This window comes from Anastrepha obliqua, chromosome 4, assembly GCF_027943255.1.
Source record: "Anastrepha obliqua isolate idAnaObli1 chromosome 4, idAnaObli1_1.0, whole genome shotgun sequence".
Taxonomy (NCBI): domain Eukaryota; kingdom Metazoa; phylum Arthropoda; class Insecta; order Diptera; family Tephritidae; genus Anastrepha; species Anastrepha obliqua.
This window is the reverse complement of record NC_072895.1, coordinates 100953980-100975686: the sequence shown is the minus strand read 5'-3', so window position 1 is coordinate 100975686 and position 21707 is coordinate 100953980. Positions and strand designations below refer to the sequence as shown.

Genomic DNA, 21707 nt, shown 5'->3' with positions numbered 1-21707 from the left:
CAAATAAGGCAAAAGGAAGACCAAGATCGAGGTGGATAGACGAAGTGAAAGAAGACTTGGAAAAGCTTAATCTAAAGAACTGGAAGAAAACGGTAACGGATAGAGCAGCATGGAGGTAAACTGTTCAGCAGGCCAAAGCTCATAACAAGCTGTAGCGCCAAACGATGATGATTTCTGAGGTATCCCGGGAATATTTTTATTTTTAAATTTTTCATAGCACTTGGAAGCCAAAAAACCGATTTTCGCTAAAAAAAATTGGCTAATTTTTTATTGAAAGAGATATAATTATTAAAAATAAATAAAAGAAGGTCGAAGGAATACCTGGTGAATTATGTGAAGAAGTATTGTGTAAAACCTAAATTTCGATTAGTTGCGTAGATTTGGAGCAACGGACGCTCAAAATTCATAATCTCTTTGAATATTTTTGAGAAATTATGCATTAATTTAATTTAATTGTTTTGCGCGACATCCACATGGAAACACCACATTATGCTATGTCCTTAAACTGTTGTTCGAAAGCATTTATATTTGCTTGTCAGAAAGCATTTTACTTTATAATTGGTAATAGCAAAAGCAAATCGGTTGGAAGAAGTCTTTAAGATACGAGCAAATCCTGTTTCTCTGAAATGCTTTGCGGTCGTTGTGTTTGCCGACACTACACATGCGTGTATACATATTATATATACATGCATACATACGTATATATACATATATAGTAGCAACACCATTCTAGCATATCAAGATGCTGCCTTTGGCTTCCTTTCATCCCACCATTCGCTTGCTCTTCTGCATAGCCTTAAGCCTTTTTACAAGCACTCGCACCATGGCTTATTGGAGCTATTACTGACAATGCCTGACGATGATGGTAAATTTGGCTTTGGCGTATAGACATATGGTTGTGCTCGAACAGGTACAAAAATAGTACCAATAAAAAGAATAGTGAAGAAGTTACCGAACTACAGCTTGGATACGAATGATGCGCCAGCGCACAGTTCAAGGTTGTTTTGAAAAAAGCTTGTGAAAAGAATAAATCGATAAACTCGTGCCAACATCGAACTGAGGAAGATATTTTTGCAGCAAAACGTTGTCTTTATTTCTGTAAATAAATGTGTGAGTTCGTAAGAATGTATGGTGTGAATTTTCACTAAATGATAAGTGATAACCTATCATATGAAATGGTGTTCGGCATGGTAAAAAGAGTTCAGAAGGTGTGTCCAACAACAGACCGTTAACCTGCCCTCTTAAAATTTGAAGTAATCAGATGAGTTGTTCACGTAACAGGGAATGAAGGGCGGTTTATTCTGGTGATATGGCGAAAAAAAACAACGCACCAATCCCTTTCAATTCTGCTGAGGAATCCGCTATGATGTAGCAGCCGAAGTTACTCTCACAATTGTGCTTCCGATAACCAAGCTTCGTAATTTATCAGCCTTGTAATTGGACGAGTAGAAGAATACGTGTGAAGTGAGCGGGCACAATTCTGCTGCTGAATCTCCCATGACGTAGCAGCCGAAGTCACTCTCACAATTTTGCCGCGGTTGGAGAATCTTGTATTCTATCATCCTTGAGGAGTGAGAGTATCGGCAAGGGTTAAACTATAAGATTACACGTGGCAAGGATAGTAATTTCAGCAAGGCTGTTAAAATAAAGAATTGTATAATTTAATAGCGAGATTAGTCACACCATCTTTTTCTAAAAAATGAAAAGCGAAATACACAACGCAAACGGCTTGCCAAACCTACTTTTCTTTCTTCACCGTACACAACTTTTTGTTTACTGTATCACGGCAGTCACGGTTTTTTTTTCACTAAATTGTTACATTACGCAGATGATTTAAAGGTATTTTCGGCAATTAAAGGCTCTTTGTGTAATTAACCTACAGAGTGGAGTTCCGACTTACTCAGAGATTTTTAATAGTTTGCCTTCAATTTACAGTTTATCAAATTGTTTCCTAAAGAGTGTTAGTGCGATTAAATACCTTGAAGTAATTTTCTCTTTTACTATTTCATATCAATTATTTAACTTCGAAGTTCTACTAGGTGTTGTATGGCATATATATATGTATATAATTGGCGCGTATACCCTTTCTGGGTGAATACCCTCCTCCTATTTGTGGCGTGCGTCTTTACGTTCTTTCACAAATGGAGGGACCTACAGTTTTAAGCCGACTCCGCACGGCAGATATTTTTTATGAGGAGTTTTTTCATGGCAGAAATACACTCGGAGGTTTGCCATTGCCTGCCGAGGGGCGACCGCTATGTTTCACGGAGATTCGAACCTACATTCTCTCTGGATTCCGAATGGTAGTCACGCAACAACCCATTCGGCTACGGCGGCATATGCCCTCTGACTTCTATACCTTTAAGCTTCCGGTTAAATCATTTATTAGGCTACATTTTGAATACGCCGCCAATACGATTGAACGTCTTCAAAAAATGTTTGTTAAATTCGCTCTTGAAACTTTAGTGAAACCGTATATTTCTCATATGTAAACCTTAAATCTCTTGTGAATCGTAGTTTTTGTTTAGTTATAAAATCAAAATAGTGCAATTGAATGTCCGTCTTTGTTCGAACGAATAAAATAAAATTTGCATCCTCTTCGCAACTTAATTCGCATGCTTTTTCATAGTTATCGGCCTTTCTGAGCGAATTTTGCACTTACTCTCACAAATCTTGGAAAGTAGAAAATTGAAGAAAGCATTTGAATTATTTTTTGTGCATTCACATGAGAAAGCAAATATTTTCGACTGAAAAATGTGTTGGCATATCTGACTACACCTCTCGATAAGTGCTCACTTTTGCGGTTTTTGGAGAAAAAAATGTTTGTAAAATAAAATAATGCAGGCGTTGACGAAGTATTAGGTTATCTTCATTTTTCTACCGATATAACTTAAAAATTTATCTTCCGTTAGGCGCACCTGATTTAGTTGATTGAAGCGACAATGTTTTTTGCTGATGCATCAAACTGTAGGTTTCTTCAGTATTTAAATATTTTCAGAAGATTTTATTTTATATATATATTAGTTTGGGGAAAAATAAATACATTATTTTCTCGATAGATTGATCACTACATACAATATCTCGTCAAGTGTCAATCACACAATTTAATGTTTATGCTCGTTGTCAAGGTGGCATTTCACATTAAAAAATTATTTTGCTGTTTTTTGTTTGTTCCATTTAGTTGTGAGTTACAGGGTGTCAACAATGAAAGCCAACAAAGAGAAAATTCGGTATATTTTACAGTTTTTCTTTGATAAAGGCGAAAATGCAAGCCAGGCTGAAATTTTGAACGGTGTTTATGGTGCCGATACTGTAACAGCAAATTACGGCCAATTTTGGTTTCGTCGATTCCGTTCAGGCATTTTTCATGTTAAAGAAAATGTCGATAAAATCATAGAAATAATCGAAATTGACTGGCATGTTAACAGTCGTAGCTGCGCCCAGGAGCTAGAGATCGACCAAAAAACAGTTTCAAACCATTTGCGCAAAAATTTACGCAAAAATAATGGATTTTCCCCCCCAAACAATTATTTAGATAATAATATTGTTTTATATTTAGGAGATTTCGAAGACGTTTTAAGTGGCTTAATGCCTTAAAAATTTTCAAAGCAAAATAACGGTTAAAATGGTTTTTATACAAATATGTTTTTTTCAACTGACAGGAAATTCATAATTAGCTCTTATCATACACTGTGAATCCTCTAAAAGCACTTTAACCGTTAATTTACATTGAAAAATTTGGAGACTGTTAGATCTTAAGACACTTAATACGACTTGTGAATCACGTAATTGTGTATGAAATAATTCATTTATATATACATATTTTTTTATTTTGCAAAAATAACTTTATTTTTATCTGCCATAGACATTGCGCCTAAGGGAAGATTAAACAAAGGCGCCCTAGTGGTCAGGTAATTTTTTGCTTTACTGTGTTTTCACAATCTTTTTGTACGGAAGCTTATTTTAAAAGGTATACATAAGGCGTTTTTCAGTAAGAGCGCTTCAACTTTTTTTTTGAATAAAACACAAACGGGTTGACTTTTTTAACTAATTTTTTTTTTATTATCGAGTTTGAACATATACATTTAAGTATGAAATTCGATTTCTTTTGCATGACCACCGCGTGCACGTTTTACGAAGTCCAATCGTTGAACCCAATTTTCGACCACTCTTTTGCATAAATCGGCCGAAATTCCAGCAATTTCGCGTTCAATATTAGCTCTGAGCTCACAAATCGTCGCCGGCTTGTTACTGTAGACCAATGACTTCACATAACCCCAAAGAAAATAGTCTAGAGGCGTCAAATCACACGAGCGCGGCGGCCATTCGACCGGTCCATTTCTGGAAATAATGCGCTCATCGAACTTACTCTTCAACAAATCAATTGTAGCGTGTGCTGTGTGGCTTGTGGGCCCGTCCTGTTGAAACCACATGTCGTCTAAGTCCATACCATTCAATTGCGGCCAAAAATAATCGTTTATCATTTCGCGGTATCGATTTCCATTCACAGTAACGTGGCGATCGTTCTCGTCAACGAAAAAATATGGGCCAATTACGCCGCCGGCATGTAAACCGCACCAAACAGTGATTTTTTCGGGATGCAACGGTGCCTCATGAATCACGTGTGGATTGCTTTCTGCACAGTAACGCATATTTTGCTTGTTGACAAAGCCATTGAGCCAAAAGTGAGCTTCATCACTGAAGATGATTTTTTGGAAAATAATGCTCTTAAAGTAGCAGCAACAGAACGATTATTTTCATAAAAAATTTGCACGATTTGCAATCGTTGCTCAAGTGTGTAGCGTTCCATGATGAAATGTATACTAATGAAGTTTACAAATGACAAGCGAAAAATAAAAAATATTGCGTCGTTCGCCCTCCCTATCGGGAAAAAGTTGAAGCGCACCTATTGAAAAACGCTTTATTAGCACACGCAGCTGTAAGCGTTTAGTTTTCGAACACAATTTGTTCCCTTATTTCTAATACCAAAGTAGTTTTAATTATTCGAATGCAAATTTTGAGTGAGCATAGATTTGAATTCATCTAATCTCTTCGCAGCAATAAATTGGCTTAGCTTTTGGAGAAAGTTTGAAATAATGAATTATGTACAAGCTTGGCGGTTTTCTTTTAAGTAGTAAAAAAGTATTATAAAAATTAACAAAAGTTTATGCATTTGTATTAAAGATAATTTCACATATTTGCTTGATATACAAATGTACATACTCATACCTATGCATATTATTGGTAAAATATTATCAGCGAACTTATCAATATATGTATTTATTAACTGGTAGGTACAGCGAAACTTGCTCTTAATGATTATAATCAAAATAATACATTTAAAAAAACTCAACACGTGCAAAGAGTAATAAACTCAAAAATAAAGAATTTTGAAAATCAAAATACACAAATTACAATCTTAAACACAAACAAAAATATGCATGTCTGTATATTTGTGTATCCATGTACATACATTTGTATGAGCTTAATTCATTGAGACTGAAAAGCATTATAAACTAACTGGCGCCATGCTCTGCCGTTTCGACCAGTTCTCTGGTGGGAGTCCATTCAACTAATGAGAGTGTCCACCGAGAACATTGAGTGCTAATTTATGAATACATATACATACATAAGTATATACATATATGTATACTACATATGGAGGGATATATACTAAGAGATTGACAATTGTTCGCTGCACACAACGGGATATGTTATATGAAGAGTGCGAGAAGAAGCTCGGCCGTACGCCATCTAGAGTTTCTTATGCCCGGACTATAAAACTATCATTTTATAAGTGGCAATTCATGCTCTCGTACTGAGCGAAAATGAAACCAAGCTCTTATACATATAGTATAACTCTAACTCGGAATGACCAAAAGTGCTTCAGAAATACAGATCAGATTGAAATATATATGTAAATAGTTTCATCGATGTATGATATCTTTAAGCGGAACATAAACTTGCCGTGGGAATGTCACCTGGGTGGGTCTCCAAAAAAAAAATGATTTTTTAAGGCCCTCCATATTCGGCATATGAGTTTGATTATAAGACATTCGCGTTGATGAGATAATAAACTCTTGCGAGAAGCAAATAACGAAATGTGTAGTGCTCGACAATGCTATCACCTACAAAAATTGCTCATGGTTTCTGAGATATTTCGAATACAAGCACCATAGTTTCCATTAGGGTGATTCAAATTAAATGTGGGTATGAAAAGGATGTTCAAACGTAAACTATTTTCCATGCCAGTTTTTGGTGCAGATTCATAATTTATCATATTGTACTTATAAGTGTATTCCGGAGTCCCTCCTTGTGGTGGAACAATAAAGAAGAGTTCAGGAGAAAAGACTAAAAGACTACTGCTACTGGCACTACACAATGGAAATACGCCAGGCAAAATTTTTACTGGTACGTTACCAACACAAAAGATGTAAAAACTTTATAAACCTCAATAAGTATGAACTCAGCATTCTTATAGACATCTTTACGGGAAAGAGTTGGTTTCTTATCGTGCGGAATACCTTCACATGCTGGACATATGCTTATTATATTATATCTGGTTTAATTCTGGATAAGTAGAACTTTACCCTGCTCAAATATCCAGAATGTAATAGTGCCAGTAGTGCGGCCTCCGTAGCCGAATGGATTGGTGTGTGAGTGCGTAGGTTCGAATCTCCGTGCAAGAACATGAAATAATACGAGTACAACCATTTTTTTCTAATAGCGGTCGCCACTCGACAGGCAATGGCAAACCTCTGAGTGTATTTCTGCCATGAAAACCATGTGCCATTCGAAGTTGGCTTAAAACTGTACGTTCCTCCATTTGTGGAACAACATCAATACGCTGCCACAAATAGGAGAAGAAGCTCGGCCAAACACCTAACAGAAACGACAATTATTATTATTTTTTTTAATAATGCCAGAGTAACGCGGATAATAACGGCATGCGTATAACGAGAGTTTAATTGTATGCTCAAGATCTCATCACTCAGATGATGAAGGACGTGCCTGGGAGGTGACTCAGCTTCCAGCAAGTGCCTGCTGTGGTGGTTTTTCTGCTTGCTGAGCTTAGTGTTATGCCCCTTCACGGGTAGCATACAGGGTTTGATTGAAAAGTAATGAGTCTTCCCGCACGGAGCGTCTGCCAAGCGATCAACCGAATCGGCTGGTGGGGGAAAATGATCGTTGGACTTTCCCCTTCCACTAGAAACCGGTCCCAGTTCGCTGGCAACAGCGGTGCAATCAACATCGCTCCGCGCGTGAAAGCTGTTTTAAAAGTGTGTTAGGATTTTGCAGTGGCGAAAATGCATTGCGCGTGGAAAAGAATCGTGAAGTATTGGAAAGTGAACAGGATAATAATTTAGACAATTGTATTACAGGAGATGAAACCTGGAGCTTTGAGTGCGATCCTGAGGGCAAGAGAGAGAGTGCGGAATGGCACACGAGCCAGTCGCCACGGCCCAAGAAGGCGCGCATGTCGAAATCCAAGGTCAAAACCATGCTGATCATCTTTTTCGACTCTCGAGGCATCGTTCACAAGGAGTTTGTACCTCCAGAAAGCACTGTAAACGCGGCATTTTACAAAGAAGTGCTCCTTCGGTCCCCTCCGGACGTCTTCTTGTTCCTGCGCCTGAAAAGAAAGCTGAATGGGAGGCCTTTCGACTCCATCTAGGCGATCCAAAAAACTGTGACAGCCGAATTGAACGCGATTCCGGCGGATGAGTTTAAAAAATGTTTCCTGCAGTGGAAGGACCGCTACCAGCCGTGTATTAACACTCAAGGGTCCTATTTTGAAGAATATTAGTTGTATAAGCCAAAAGGTTTAATAAAACTGCTTAAAAAAAATAAGGCTCATTACTGTTCAATCAAACCCTGTGTACGCCTTAGTGGTGATCGCGGTGGATATGGTCGCGCACATTTGCGACTCATCCCAAGAGTTATCAATGTACCGTCTCCCCAAATGCCATGTCATCTCGAGAAGAAAAGAAAACACTTTACGAGACCATGTATTCTTAAATTAACCTACAAAACAATTGAGTCTGGGAAATGTATTCAGAATAGAAGCTGGCATAATATACCACCGATTGTATACTCGTACACATTGAGATCAGCGCGAAAACGATGGCCCATCATGTGCATCAAGTGCTCGTAATTTATACAAATGGATATTTGTGGCGAGAATAGTCAACTGAGCAAACTTTTGTCAGTCTCTTCATTCACGAGTTGAGTTCAAAGCGAGTTGAGTGGCATTTGTTACACTCACAATCGGCGTTGATCGATGAAGCGATTTGTAAACACACACATAATCGCCACTCGAAAGAGTGCGCTGGAAAGGTATCAGAATTTTGCAAAATATTTAAACGCAAATGAGTCGTTAAGGCGCAAAGTTCGTGTGGACGCCTCTAAGATTTGAACGGAAGATACTTTTAGATTAAAAATAATTGGTTTGGAATTAAATACTCATAAACATATTTAGAAAAAACGGCGAAAGTAATTAACTCAATTATCAAAGTGTTGTGACGAGATCTCAAAGGGTAAATTAAATTAAAGTGAGTCTGAGAATTTAAACGCATACATATAAACAAAAGCGAATAAAATAATAAACAAAATAAAAAGGAACAGCTGGTAATTTGCATGCGATACTAATATGAATTACCAATCAAAAGCAATTTTCCACATTTTCATAGATACTCGTTTCTGTTTTTAAGTGAACAAAAGCAATGACATTTATGTAACGAATTCGCAAGTGTGACATACCAAATGTATGTATATTTGGAAGTGAATTTGCAATAGCTGCATACTCGTATTTTATTTTATTATATTTCTAAGAGTCGCAAGAATATATATTTTAGTTAATATTACCATTTTTTAGAATGCAAGAGTGCTTCCAAATAGTATAGTATTTGAAGGTAAAAGACAATTTGATTACGCATGACATATCCATTTGTCCAAATATCCAAACAAATTTGCTGATCTAATTTGGTGCATTTATGTCAACAACTACGTTCTATAAGTATTATATAATGGGTGGCCCATTAGGAAAATTTAATGTTTATGCTGCAATTGTATGGCGCTTTGTTTGTACCACTATTGAGATTTAGTGGGGAGAGTTTTTCAGAATTTCTACTATGTCGTTAGCCCGCAACATGGTGAAGTGAATTGGGCGCCAAAAACATGCGGTTCGACGCCGTTGGGTTTCTCTTTGTGGAGAACGAAAGACGAGATTCGATGCGTCATTGATGAAATTGAGCCACCACTAGGTCCAAAATGCCGACGACAAATACTTCTCAGGAATGAGAAACGCACGTCTACCAGATATAACCTCATTCAAAAAAAAAGAAAGAAGCTTAGCACTACTTTCAAATTTCAAAAAATTCAAAACACGCAGTCTTATTGAAACATTCTATAAAAATGCTGCTTGCTTTATACTGCATTTGATTGGTGAGCGAGTAGAATGATTGTAAAACTAATAAATCAGCATTCTGTCGTTGATGAGGCAATCAAGTAAACAAAAAGTGTAAAATGTAAAAGTTAAATAGTACGAAATTTATGAATCTGATATTTTAGAAACCTGTTGGGCGTTTAAAGAATTTGCGTATTACTTTTGTGTACAACGCGGTTTTAGCTAAAATTTTATATTTTATTGCGTTTTATCTTAAATTTACAGATTAAAAAGAATTTAAAAAAACTTTATAAGCAAAAATAAAAATAATAAAATAATAAAAATAAAATAATAATTAAATAGAATAGATTAAAAATAATAATTAATAAATAAAAGTAAAAAATAGTAAATAATAAATAAAAATAAAAGAAATAAAAATAATAAATAAAAAAAAAAAAATGGATGGGGAAGTTAAAAATATTACCAGCTAATTCTGATGAACATTGAATTCGATCAAATAACTACGAGTAATTATTTCATAAAGCGGCAATGAAACCTTTTGCAAAATCATTTTCTGACTTAATATAACATTTTTCGAAGTAAAATTTTTACCTCATTAATTAAAAATATTCCTTCAGAGCAGGAAAATGACGTGCTTTTTCTTTCAACTGCGGCCGACGTAGCCGAATGGGTTGGTGCGTGAATACCATTCGGAATTCGGAGAAGGTTGATTCCAATCTCCACGAAGCAGCAAAATGAAGAAAAAGTTTTTTTTCTAATAACGGTCTTCCTCGGCAGGCAATGGCAAACCTGCGAGTGTATTTCCGCCATGAAAAAGTTCCTCATAAAAAATATCTGCCGTTCGGAGACGCACACCACAAATTGGATGAGGAGGTCGGCCAAACACCCAAAAAAGGGTGGAAGCGCCACTTATATTTATATATAAGATTATAAGTACTCATTCGCATGGTGCAATGATAAAAATACGATGTTAGTAACTTAACCTCATTTTTTCAAGGCATTTGTTTTAAAGTATTGTAAAACATGAAAAATTTAGATTTCTGCAGGTCTTTTTATTCAAAACACAACTCTTAACAATTATATCTAAAAATGACAGCATTTAAATGTGCACGTCTACAGGTAACATTCGTCAAACAGTCAATTCATGAATGCCATGAATGTTGAGAACGTCTAGATTTTGATGTTGAAGGTTTGTTCAGTAATAATTTGCATTATAGCAGTAATATTCTCAATGAAACGTCCAGTTTTCAGTCTGCCAGTTCTTTTGCTATCCTCGACAAAACCATTTTCTTGAAATGTTTTCACAGACCTATGAATTGCCGACTTATTCGGACCATTATTTCCACAAAAAAAAAAAAAAACAATTTATCAATATGTTGTTCTTAAAGATCGACCATTTTCATAGTAAATTTCAAAGATTTTAACGCGTTGCTCTATCGTGCAAAATTGCGCATCTGCCTACTTGACAAATATTAACCCTTTATTTGGGGACGGAGCCGCTCGACGGGCGAGCGTCGCTGAGAACGAGAGGTATTGGCATGCGCAGTAAAGAAAATAAAAAACGTTATAAAAACTAAGGCTTTATTTAACACAAGAAAATTTTTTCTTAAAATCAAAAAATAATTATAAACAAACTGCTGTTACTGCTAATGTTGAAATGCCTTAGTGGGTTCTTTATTGCACGGATTTCACTTCCACTTGACGAAGTAATTCAAAGTCATATTTGTCAGAACTGTCACTATCTAACGTATCATCTTTAGATCGCTTAGCCTTCGTGCTTAGGATAAAAAATATAAAAAGCCTGCTGGTTCCTTTGGCACTCACGCAGAGAGAACTGAAATTTGTTCTGACTCTATCCTTGTCTCACATTGTAAGTTTACATTATAAGGAAGATAAGACTTCATCGCTAATGGCCCCTGATGTCTTTGAATGAAAACGTGACTCCTTTACTGTACCTACACATTATCTTATCGCTCAGAACGACAGACGTCGCGAGCCTTGCAGCTACGAACTAATTTTTGCGGCCATATGCCGACACGCGTCCGGGAACGGTAAAACAGCTTGGGCGGCAATATGCCAACACTCGTTAAGGGTTAAAGATGACATAAAAAGAGGTACCGTCCATGAATTATTCACTACTGTCACCTAGGCGACACTTTTGAAAGACCCTTTATATACTAAGAAGATACTTTAGAATATGTTCATATTTAATTTATTATTATATTAGTTTTTAAAATAAAATTCGCAGATCTTCTCGATGGTTTAAAAAATTTACATATCTTATTCAACGGCATAGAAAGTTTCGAAACTATGACTAAAAGGCAATTATTGAGTTATTTTGTGAAATGGGTTATGGTAGTGTGAATTTTCAATGCGAGAGCTATAAAAAAATAAAAAAAAATAATGTAACAGTGATGCCAAATACAAGCTGTTTTAAATAAGGTAAAAAGCAAAAAAAGGATTTACAATAACTTCTATGCTTTGGTGGTTCCAATTTCAAGTGAATTTCGAGATAGCTACTACAAACTCGTAGACAAAACTTCAACTGCAGTAGTCGAATGAGCTTGTGAGTGGTATAGGATGGGTCATGTAAAATTTGCTTTTTGAATCGGCTATAAAAAAAAACTAATCAATATTTTTTCAAACTTTTTTTTTATTTTGAAGATTAAACATTGTCTTTTATGAATGAAAAATAATATCGTTCAAATGACTACCACGACTGGCTTTACAGTAGGCCATTCGATCAACCCAATTTCTAAGCACATTTTCGATTGTTTGTGCTCCAATTTCATGAATGGCAACTTCGATTTCGTGTTTTAAAGCATCAATCGTCTCTGGATGGTTCGCATAGCATTTATCCTTAACAGCTTCCCATAAAAAATAGTCCAACGGGCTTAAATCACAGCTCCGAGACGGCCAATTGATATCGGAATTTCGGCTGATTATTCGGTTTTCAAAAACGGTAGCCAAATGTTCCTGTTGAAACCAAATGTCGTCCATGTCATTCTCTTCAATTTTTGGAAACAACTCGTTGAGCATGTCACGGTAGCGCTCGCCATTTACTGTAACCGCGGCTCCTCGCTCATTTTCGAAAAAAATGGCCCGATGATGCTGCCAGACCAAAAACCGCACCAAACAGTGACTCGTTATGGATGCATTTGCTTCTCTACAGTAACGTGTGGATTTTCTGAGCCTCAAATCCGACAATTTTGCTTATTGACGTAGCCACCGATGTGAAAATCAGAAAAGAAGAAGAAGACTCACCACTTTGGAAATAGGTTTTCAATATTTCCCAATTTTGTTCAAGCGTATAGCGTCCCATTTCGTAAATGTCAAACCTTTAAATAAATTATGAACACATTTGACATGTCATTTGTGTTACCATTCTCAAAAAAATAGATGGTTCAAAAAGCAAACGCTATATGGCCCACCCTGTATATCTAATATTGCATCATTCGTCAAAACTCGTTCACTTTGAAGGCGGTCAATATGTGATTAATGCTTTAAAGCTAGAGCTCCACATCTAGCATTCTGGGCCTTGTGGTTTTCAGCTGACACATTTTTTAGCTGAATAAGGCGCTGAAATGTTTGGTATTAAGTTCTAGCTTAAGATTGGCTACGACCAACTAAAAGTGAAGGAATTAGAGGCTTAAAATGTTTAGATCTTATGCTCCACGAGGAGATCAGGGCAAGAGTAAGTGGATATGTTTAAAAAACAATAATGAATACATAATATTTTACACCTCAGTTGCAAGAATTTTGTGATTTCTTGTATCTTGTGTATGCTGGAGGCGATAAACTTTGAGGTTTTTAAAAAAATTCAGCTGTAAACTATTACTGTACAACTTGGTTATATTTTTTTATGTCACATACTGCCGTTACATTATTATGTATTCAAAAAAGTGTGGGAATAAAAACATTCCTACGATTTTCCATGAAATATATTATATACCTAATATTCATTTGAATTATTTTTTATATCTTTCTATTTGAATGTGATTTTTATTCAGGTTAAGATTTTTCTACGTATTTCACATTTCGCATTTTTTCTTTGGTGATTTAATTTATTCGCTATAGTATTCTCACAAACCAGTTTTGTGTTGTTCTATTCACGCGAAACCCCATTTAACTCAGTCAACCGCAGAAACATGCCGGCAATCAATGACGAATCAAATCCGCCTTAACTTGTACATTCTCCATTTAGTTTTTGATAAGTATACACTGTAGATAAACAAACAAAAGCCGACGTAAGTGCCGACTTCTAAATACACACCTTTAACGCTCTTCAGTCATTTTTGAAAAGCTGTTTGCAAATACTAGTCTAATGTAAACAAATGTGGATATTATTGAATGTGTGATCTTCAAACCTGTCCAGGTTTGCGTAAAGGTGACCAGCTGGCACTTATCGCTTCATAGCAAGTGCGCACGAACTTGGTACTTCAGTACACTATCTACAAATTTATGATTACAAATGAGGCACTTCGTTCGCAATTGCAGATTGGAATATAAATACATAGGCACAAGCATATACATACATACAATCATCATTATCATCATCATTTGGCGCTACAGCTCTGTGTGAGCTTTGGCCTGCTGCACAAAATGTATCCATTTGTCCCGATCCTTGGTTGTTTCCCTCCAATTGGTGACCTTGAGGTTCCTCATCTCAACGTCTAGTTCGTCAATCAATCTTGATCTTGGTCTGCCTCTTGCTTTCGTTGCAAATGTTTTAGCGTCAATTACTTTTCGTTGAGCTCTCGCGGGGTCCAATCTCATGGTATGGCCTAGCCATCTTAGTCTTTGAGCTTTGATGAATCGCACATCATTTTCCCCTCTTACAAGTTGGTCCAAATCATGGTTCCATTTTATACGCCACTCGCCGTTGTCCATGACTGCACCAAAGATTTGCCTCAACATTTTCCTCTCGAATACTTTGTCTTTTTCACTTATTGTAGGATAGAACTGGTCGGACTCTAGATTTATGTAGCGAAATTTTGCAAGGTCTGTTCAGCAGCTTCGATTTAAAGAATTTAATAAGTGAGTAGAATGCTCTATTTGCTGCTCGTATTCTATCGTCGATTGTAATGCTCATTACGTTGTCGTGGCTTAGTTTACCGCAGATACGTGACATTTTTCACCGCTTGAAACTCATATGCCCCGATTTTGATTGTACCAGGTATCAGATCGTTTTTTCCGGACATCAACATATATTTTGTTTTTTTCCTCGTTAATGTTCAATCCAATTTTACCGGTTGCACATACATACATACATATAGAGATATTTATATACGAGGGTCTCCTACATACCTTTATTAGTTTAACCAATTTGTGGTATACTAATATCCGCCGTTCAGTGTCGGCTAAAAACTGTAGGTCCCTCCATATGTGGAGCAACGGCAAGACGCACGCCTCAAATTAGAGGAAGAGCTCGGTGTACGCGCTAATTATATATATATATGTATATGTAATGCGTCACGATTTCGGCATATGGTTCCTATGATATGCTCTTTCATGACAGAAAAGCATTCAGAGGTTATTGAAAATCGTTTAGGAGGTATTGGAAAATAGTTTGTTGTCTGCAGTGAACATCGAAAACATGTAAATCGACTTTTTTAGCTTTTTTGAACCGCGTACATGCCACTGATACGACGGCAAATAGACATTAGAAGATGAGGTTATAGCATGAAGCTGGCTACAAATATGGTGTACCCAGACGTGGGTGAATATTATTGGTCCATTTAATGGATACCGTTCTGGGCTTTCCCGAAGTAATGCAAAGTAGTTCCGGGAAGGGAGTCTCCCCAGAAGAGGAGGAGGAATTGTTTTAGTGGCTACACCATTCGACGCAGTTGCATAGCAAATATAGCACTTTCTGTTTCCGCGAAATTATTATGAACCCTACCTCACACACCCCAAAAAAAAATTTAAATATGCGGTTACCCTTTGATATATATATAAATTTTTTTTTGGATATGTTAAAGTGAGAAACAATCTTGATGATTTTGGGAAGTTTAAAGTTATGTTAAAGTACAGTCCCGTTCAAAACTAAAGCACAATGTATTTAAAATTGCGCGAGTTATTCACAAAAAAAATTAAAATTTAAGCAGATTTACTAAGGAAAACAAATGAAAATAATATACACCCATAGTCAAAAGTATTCACATTGTTGAGGCTTTCTACTTTGTTTGTTGTTTTTAAACAACCGTATTGAAAAATGTTGTTGTTGTTGAAATACTTGGAGTATGCAAAGATAACTACTGCAAATTCAAAGACAACAACGGCATATTTCACACTAAAGCAAGTGCTTGAACTTTTGCGAAATTCAAGCTTTGTGTAAATACTTTTGACTATGTCTGTATATAATAAAACACATTAAAATAATTTTTGCATCGAACATGTCATAAGATAAGATTGATTCTAAATAAGAATTCATTTAGAAGCAGCCCCAAGAGGAATTTTCAAATTCCGTTATCTAGAAAATTGGGGCCAATCTGACAAAACAGGGAACCCCATCGAATTTATAAGTCACCAATTAAGTGAGATCAACTATCAAAACTTTTCCCCAAATTTTTAACTTGCCCAATTTCATCTGGCAATGGTGCAATGTGGTTTTCTTATAAGAATTAGGCTGTTTATGTTCAATATGGTTTTCTTACTTTATATTTTAGGCACATGGACCAATGGAAATTAGCTGCTAAACACAACCAACCAACATAAGCTCAAGTTTAGCACGTGATTTTGGTAATTTTTTAATTAAAATCTAGAATATTTCTGATTAGTATGCGAAACGTGGAAAATATATTCTGACCTTGCAGAAAACAGAATGCGTAAAAATCATAAATTATTACGAATACAATTTATTCAAATCACGATTACTTAATGGAGTTTGGCCACCTTTAAGTGGTCGATATAAATATCATCATTCAAAGAAGCATTTTCAAGTTCATGAACAAGCAAAACTACACGTTGTGTATACACGTTCAATAGTTTACTTATGTAAGTAGTATAGACTATGGATGCACAGGGTGTTCATTTTAAATTATTAGGAAACCAAAGCCTTGTTATTTTGTTGTATGGCATGCTGTTTCTTTTTTAATCTGATGAATGATATAATTTATTATTTGTAGAATATACGGGCATTAGGCCCGCTATGCACAATGAGAATGTATTCTCAGCTCATGATATTGTTGCTACAAAAGTTAGAGTAAAAATCGTTTGTGTTTTTACTGTATATGTATTGCTGAAAACGACATAAAATTGGGTTTTCTTAGTTTTTATCGCCGATTCAGTTTCAGTTGCGCGTAATATTTCGATTGAAAGTGACAAATGGGACGAAGTGCGGATTTACCATTAGAAATGCGTAAAATTGTTATTAAATTGTACTTGGGAAACAAGTCTCTGCGCGAAATCGGCAAAGAAATTGGCAAATCGCATTCTAAGGTGCAAAGTGTTATTGCTAATTACGTTAATACTGGGAAATTGGAAGCTAATCACCACCAAACAGGAGGCTAAAAATATTCACAGCACGCGAGGAACGCATCATAGTAGCATCAGTCGCGCAAATTCCCAAAATAACCTCCACGATACTATGCCGAAATATTCAAGAGTCTTTTCGTAAAAAAGTAAGCCCACAAACAGTCCGTAATTGTCTGCAAAACGATAGTTATCATAGTAGAGCGGCACGCCGCAAGCCCTACATTTTAGATATTAACAGAAAGAAGAGATTGGAGTTCGTCAAACGCTATATAAATGAGCCAGATTCGTTTTAGGAAAACGTCATATTCAGTGATGAGTCGAAATTTAATGTTTTCGGAGCAAATGACCCTCTAAAAGTTTGGCGAAAAGAAAATACACAACCAAATGAAAAAAATCGTATTCCTACCGTCAAGAATGGAGGAGGAAATGCAATAGTTTGGGCGTGTATATCTGCATCTGGAGTAGGAAAAATAGTTTTTATTGATGATAAAATGGACAAACATCTGTATTTAAACATTATGAAGAATAATTTGCATGATAGTGCCTTTAAATTTGGACTGCATGCTGAAGGGTTCTTGTTTCAACAAGGCGATGGCCCAAAACACTCATCTTATCTCGTGCAAGAATGGCTTATTTACCACTATAAGCAGTTTCAAACTCCACCTCAATCACCGGATCTGAACCCAATTTAGCATGTCTGGGAGATCTTAGAAAGGAGAATCAGAAAGCACAAAAAAAAACATCAAAGGCGTCATTAAGGAGAGCTTCAAGTGTTGAGTAGGGAAAATTGCAGCTAATGAAACCAAGGTATTGGTAAAAAGTATGCATCGACGTTTATAAGCAGTTATTAAAGCTTAAGGCGGCACAACAAACTGTCAATAACATTTAGCATGTATGGACATGCATCATTTATCAAGAAAGTGTTTTATAAAGTAGAAAAATTATGATTTACGTTTTCGTTTGTAAATAAAATGTTGGTTCATTAATTTTAATTATTCTTTTAATTTGTTAAAATTACTCATGGCATTTGGACATATTTACTTAACAAATTTATCGAAATTTTTAAATACATAGTTTTCCTCACAAATGCCATAAGTAATTACATACTTATATATTAAATAACAAAATGTTTAATATACCAGCATTTCTCTACGAAGGTGATACTTTTTTGGCCAATTTTTAACTCTTTGGGGACGAATGTCGGCATATAGCCTCCCAAGCTGTTTTACCGTTCCGGACGCGTGTCGGCCGGCATATGGCCGCCCAAGTTAGTTCGTAGCTGCAAGGCTCGCGACGTCTGTCGTTCTGAGCGATAAGATAACGTGTAGGTACAATAAAGGAGTCACGTTTTCATTCAAAGACATCGGAAGCCATTAGCGATGAAGTCTTATCTTCCTTATAATGTAAACTTACAATGTGAGACAACGGTAGAGTCAGAACAAATTTCAGTTCTTCGATTCAGTCTCTCAGCGTGAGTGCCAGAGGAACCAGCAGGCTTTTTATATTTTTTATCCTACGCACGAAGGCTAAGCGATCTAAAGATGAGACGTTAGATAGTGACAGTTCTGACGAATACCACTTTGAATTACTTCGTCAAGTGGTAGTGAAAACCGTGCAATAAGGATCCAACAAAGGCATTTCAACATTAGCATTACTGCGCACTCCAATACCTCTCGTTCTCAGCGACGCTCACCCGTCGAGCGGCTCCAACCCCAAAGGGTTAATCAAGTTAATTTCATTTTTTTGCCTGCAAACCAATTTTCCCTTATCTAACGGTAGACTCAAGAAAAATGCTGCTTCGTCGGGGTGCCATTCACAGCACAGCAAACGGTTTTACGTACCAGAATGGCCCAGGTCTGCAGCCCTAGTATACTAGCCCTTCTAAGGGTCCTGCACTCCATCCCTTATCTCTATAAAAATTCTCGTTGGTGTAGCAGAATAAATATTCCGTATATAGTATATGCTGCTGTAGTGGCAATCCTTGGTCGAATATAAATCCGGGATACGATAGTTGTATACTTATTTACCCTTGAAAGTTTTAGTAATATTTTCTACGATTAAATAGATAATAATTTTAATATACATACATATACATTCTTCTTTCAGATGAACTCCATATTCCCACCGAGCTTTTCACAACCACTACAAGCGTCTCAGTCCAAGGCCGCTCAGCTGGCCAATCAGCTTATGGACAGCACAACAATGGTAGCACAATTTGGTCGCCGCTTTGAACAACTTCTACGTACTGAGAAATACTACGATTGCGTTTTTCACATTGCTGGCGCGCAGCTAAAATGCCACAAATTAATATTATCCACAGCCAGTCCAGTTTTCGAGGCCATGTTCTATGGGCCACTTCGCGAGCAACAACAAGAAATCGAAATTTTGGACATTAGTGCCGAAACGTTTCAAATGCTTTTGAATTACATTTACGCTGGTGTCATTGACTTCGAGACTCTTTCGCTAGAAGAGGCTATCGAACTGTACTATTGCGCTGAGAAATATCTAATTACGGATCTGACTAACACTTGTCTGTTGGCAATAGCACGCAAATTACGCTACACCAATATTTTACCTGCGCTTGAGCTTTGCGTCTGCATGGATCTGCGTGACCTTTTGGAGGTGTGCATGTCGTTTTTCACCCGCTGCTGCCTTAATAATCTGCAATTTATGACATCGCATAAAAACCATTATGTGCATGTATCCAAAGAATGCATCAAGGCAATCATTGCAGCCAATGGCAGCGAGAAGACTAGAAAGCAGTTATTGTGGTTCGTATACGAGTGGTGTCAGCACGAATGCCATGAATTAGGCTTAGAGCAAGAAAATTGTGCGCTGATCATCAATGATCTACAATTGCCTACGTGCAGTGCTGTCGAAAGTGAAGGAGATGCGCTCAAGTCGTCACAGCAGCAAAAACAACAATGTAATTTAATCGAACGCATCTACTTTAAGGCATGCCGACCCTTCACTGTCACACAGGACAGCCACGAATGGACTGTATTTGTAAAGTGCAATCGTTTTATTGCATTGCGCGGTCTTATCATTTGTAGTCGTTTGACGCCAAACTTATCACCGCTGACCCATTACTCAAGCAACGTACCCAGTGATTATAGTGAAAATTTGTATATTGAAGTTTTAGCGCCTACCACAAGCGCCAATGATCAACATGTGCGCCACAGTAGCGGCAGCGATGATGAGAGTGAAGAAAGCGATCTAGACCACAATGCGGAGATCGAGTCCGTTATTTGGCAACACAATGTCACAAAGCAGCTGACAAGATACAATTGTGATATGAATATCGAGTGGGGGGAGGGGTTATTGCTTACCCCTGATATTGAGTATAAAATCAGACTTGTGTGGCGTACAGATGCCTACGGTTCGGAGTATCCGTGTAGTTTACAATCCGATGTCGTGAATGGTGTAAGTTTTCGGGACGTGCCAATGCAATCTGGTAGCCTGGTCAAGGGCTTGCGCTTTACAAATTTAGTTTAATATTTTTCAGGAATACAATTCCAAACCCATGTTAGATATATGTTTAGCTAGCAATTTGTCTTTAGATCTGTTCAACATGATTTCAAATAATTTACGCTAATTTATATAAAGCAAAATTCTTAACCTCATCAACATGCCAGCCGAAAGCCTCCGAGGCTAGCGCTGCATTAGTTTTAGTTTATGTAATAATTTTATTGTTATGTAAGTAAAAATAAAATAAAAATAAATTTAAAAAATTCTTAACAATATTAAAATGTTTGCTTGGCTACAGTACAATGTTTTTAGTGGCAGCTATCAGGTCAATAAACCACATACACCAATGTATACTACCTTTTTTCATATTTGATGCATATGAACAAACACACGCGCGTTTGCCCGCATCTTCGCATATTGAGGTTTGACTCATTAAACAGAATTTAACCTTTTCTGGTATGAATGTGTAAAAACCAGTTTATTATAATCGATTTTGTACAGATTGTGATGCGAAATAATTTTTTATTTCACTTCTACACACTTTTGCACCTGTATTTAAACCACTCTCTTTTATGTCTACTTTCGCGTTGAAAAAAAAACAAACTCATTTGAAATTCAAAAAATTTCTAATTTCTCCAAATTTCAATGACTAAATTTATTAGGCTACAGTTTCAGTGGGCCATAGTGTCGAGTGTGTTTATGAGTGACCTATCAGCAACAAGTTCGTAGTTCGATCCCCTCTTCTGACATGAAATATAAACTACATGTGTGTGTATTCGTGTATTTACTAATAAGCACTAAGTATTAATAAATACTAATATAAGATTTGGACGAACTCTTTAAGAAAACAAAGATAAGGTGCGTTTCATAATCATAAGACACCTTTGGTATACAATTTTTGAACTACCATAAGCTCGTTTTTACTTTCCGGAGTAGCTTTACAGTTATATCTAGACTTAAGACTTCCATCAATGGTTTCTGTTGCGAAAGCTCACTCTATTTTGTGGAACCGTTATTTTTTTCCATGAAGCTGTACTTTTGCTAGTATTTTCGGCGTTAATGATAAGTCACTAGTCGAAAATAAGCTTCTGAAGAGATAGAAAGTGCTGATTGTTGTTTTGGATGACTTTAATTATAATTTTATTCAATTTAACCTGAAATCACAAGAGCGGCGTGGAAAAATGTTGGCCTACAAGGATTTAGGCTTGTCAATCAAATTAATTACAAAAAAAAAAACAGGCAGAAGTCGTTGTGAGGAATTTTTTACAGAGTCCTGAGAATTACAACATTTTGAAACCCGTTGGAAGAAAACTATCACTATCAAGTCGAGAACAGCAGGCAATCATAAGAAAAGCTT

General features: G+C 36.5%; 2 protein-coding genes across 11 annotated transcripts in view; one reads left to right on the top strand and one right to left on the bottom strand.

Moving 5' to 3' along the window:
- The window catches only part of LOC129243768 (uncharacterized), a 53972-nt gene that overhangs the window by 28195 nt on the left and 4070 nt on the right, over nucleotides 1–21707 (bottom strand). Inside the window, exon 1 of one of the 6 annotated variants that reach the window (XM_054881061.1) lies at nucleotides 18970–19047. The exons of 3 other annotated variants lie outside the window; for them this stretch is intronic. Coding sequence is in view for 1 of the 3 variants with exons in the window: in XM_054881059.1 (XP_054737034.1) it covers nucleotides 2919–2961 (43 nt within the window). In the remaining 2 variants the exon portion in view is untranslated. Of the gene's footprint in view, nucleotides 1–2918; nucleotides 2977–18723; nucleotides 18740–18969; nucleotides 19048–21707 lie in introns of those variants that run through there. 2 more of the 6 variants (XM_054881062.1, XM_054881059.1) reach the window with 2 other exon arrangements.
- LOC129243767 (BTB/POZ domain-containing protein 3) lies at nucleotides 8350–20611 on the top strand. 5 transcript variants are annotated; one of them, XM_054881054.1, is made up of 2 exons: nucleotides 8350–8537; nucleotides 18989–20611. In XM_054881054.1, the coding sequence occupies exon 2, from the start codon at nucleotides 18989–18991 to the stop codon at nucleotides 20375–20377; it is 1389 nt and encodes a 462-aa protein (XP_054737029.1). In that variant the 5' UTR covers nucleotides 8350–8537; the 3' UTR covers nucleotides 20378–20611. The 5 variants fall into 5 exon arrangements, with proteins under 5 accessions (XP_054737029.1, XP_054737028.1, XP_054737032.1 ...); XM_054881053.1 differs by having other exon boundaries at nucleotides 8350–8552; XM_054881057.1 differs by lacking the exon at nucleotides 8350–8537 and adding an exon at nucleotides 8652–8765.

Coding starts and splice junctions, on each gene's coding strand:
- LOC129243767 (XM_054881054.1), top strand. CDS start 18,989: ATGAACTCCATATTCCCACCGAGCTTTTCACAACCACTACAAGCGTCT.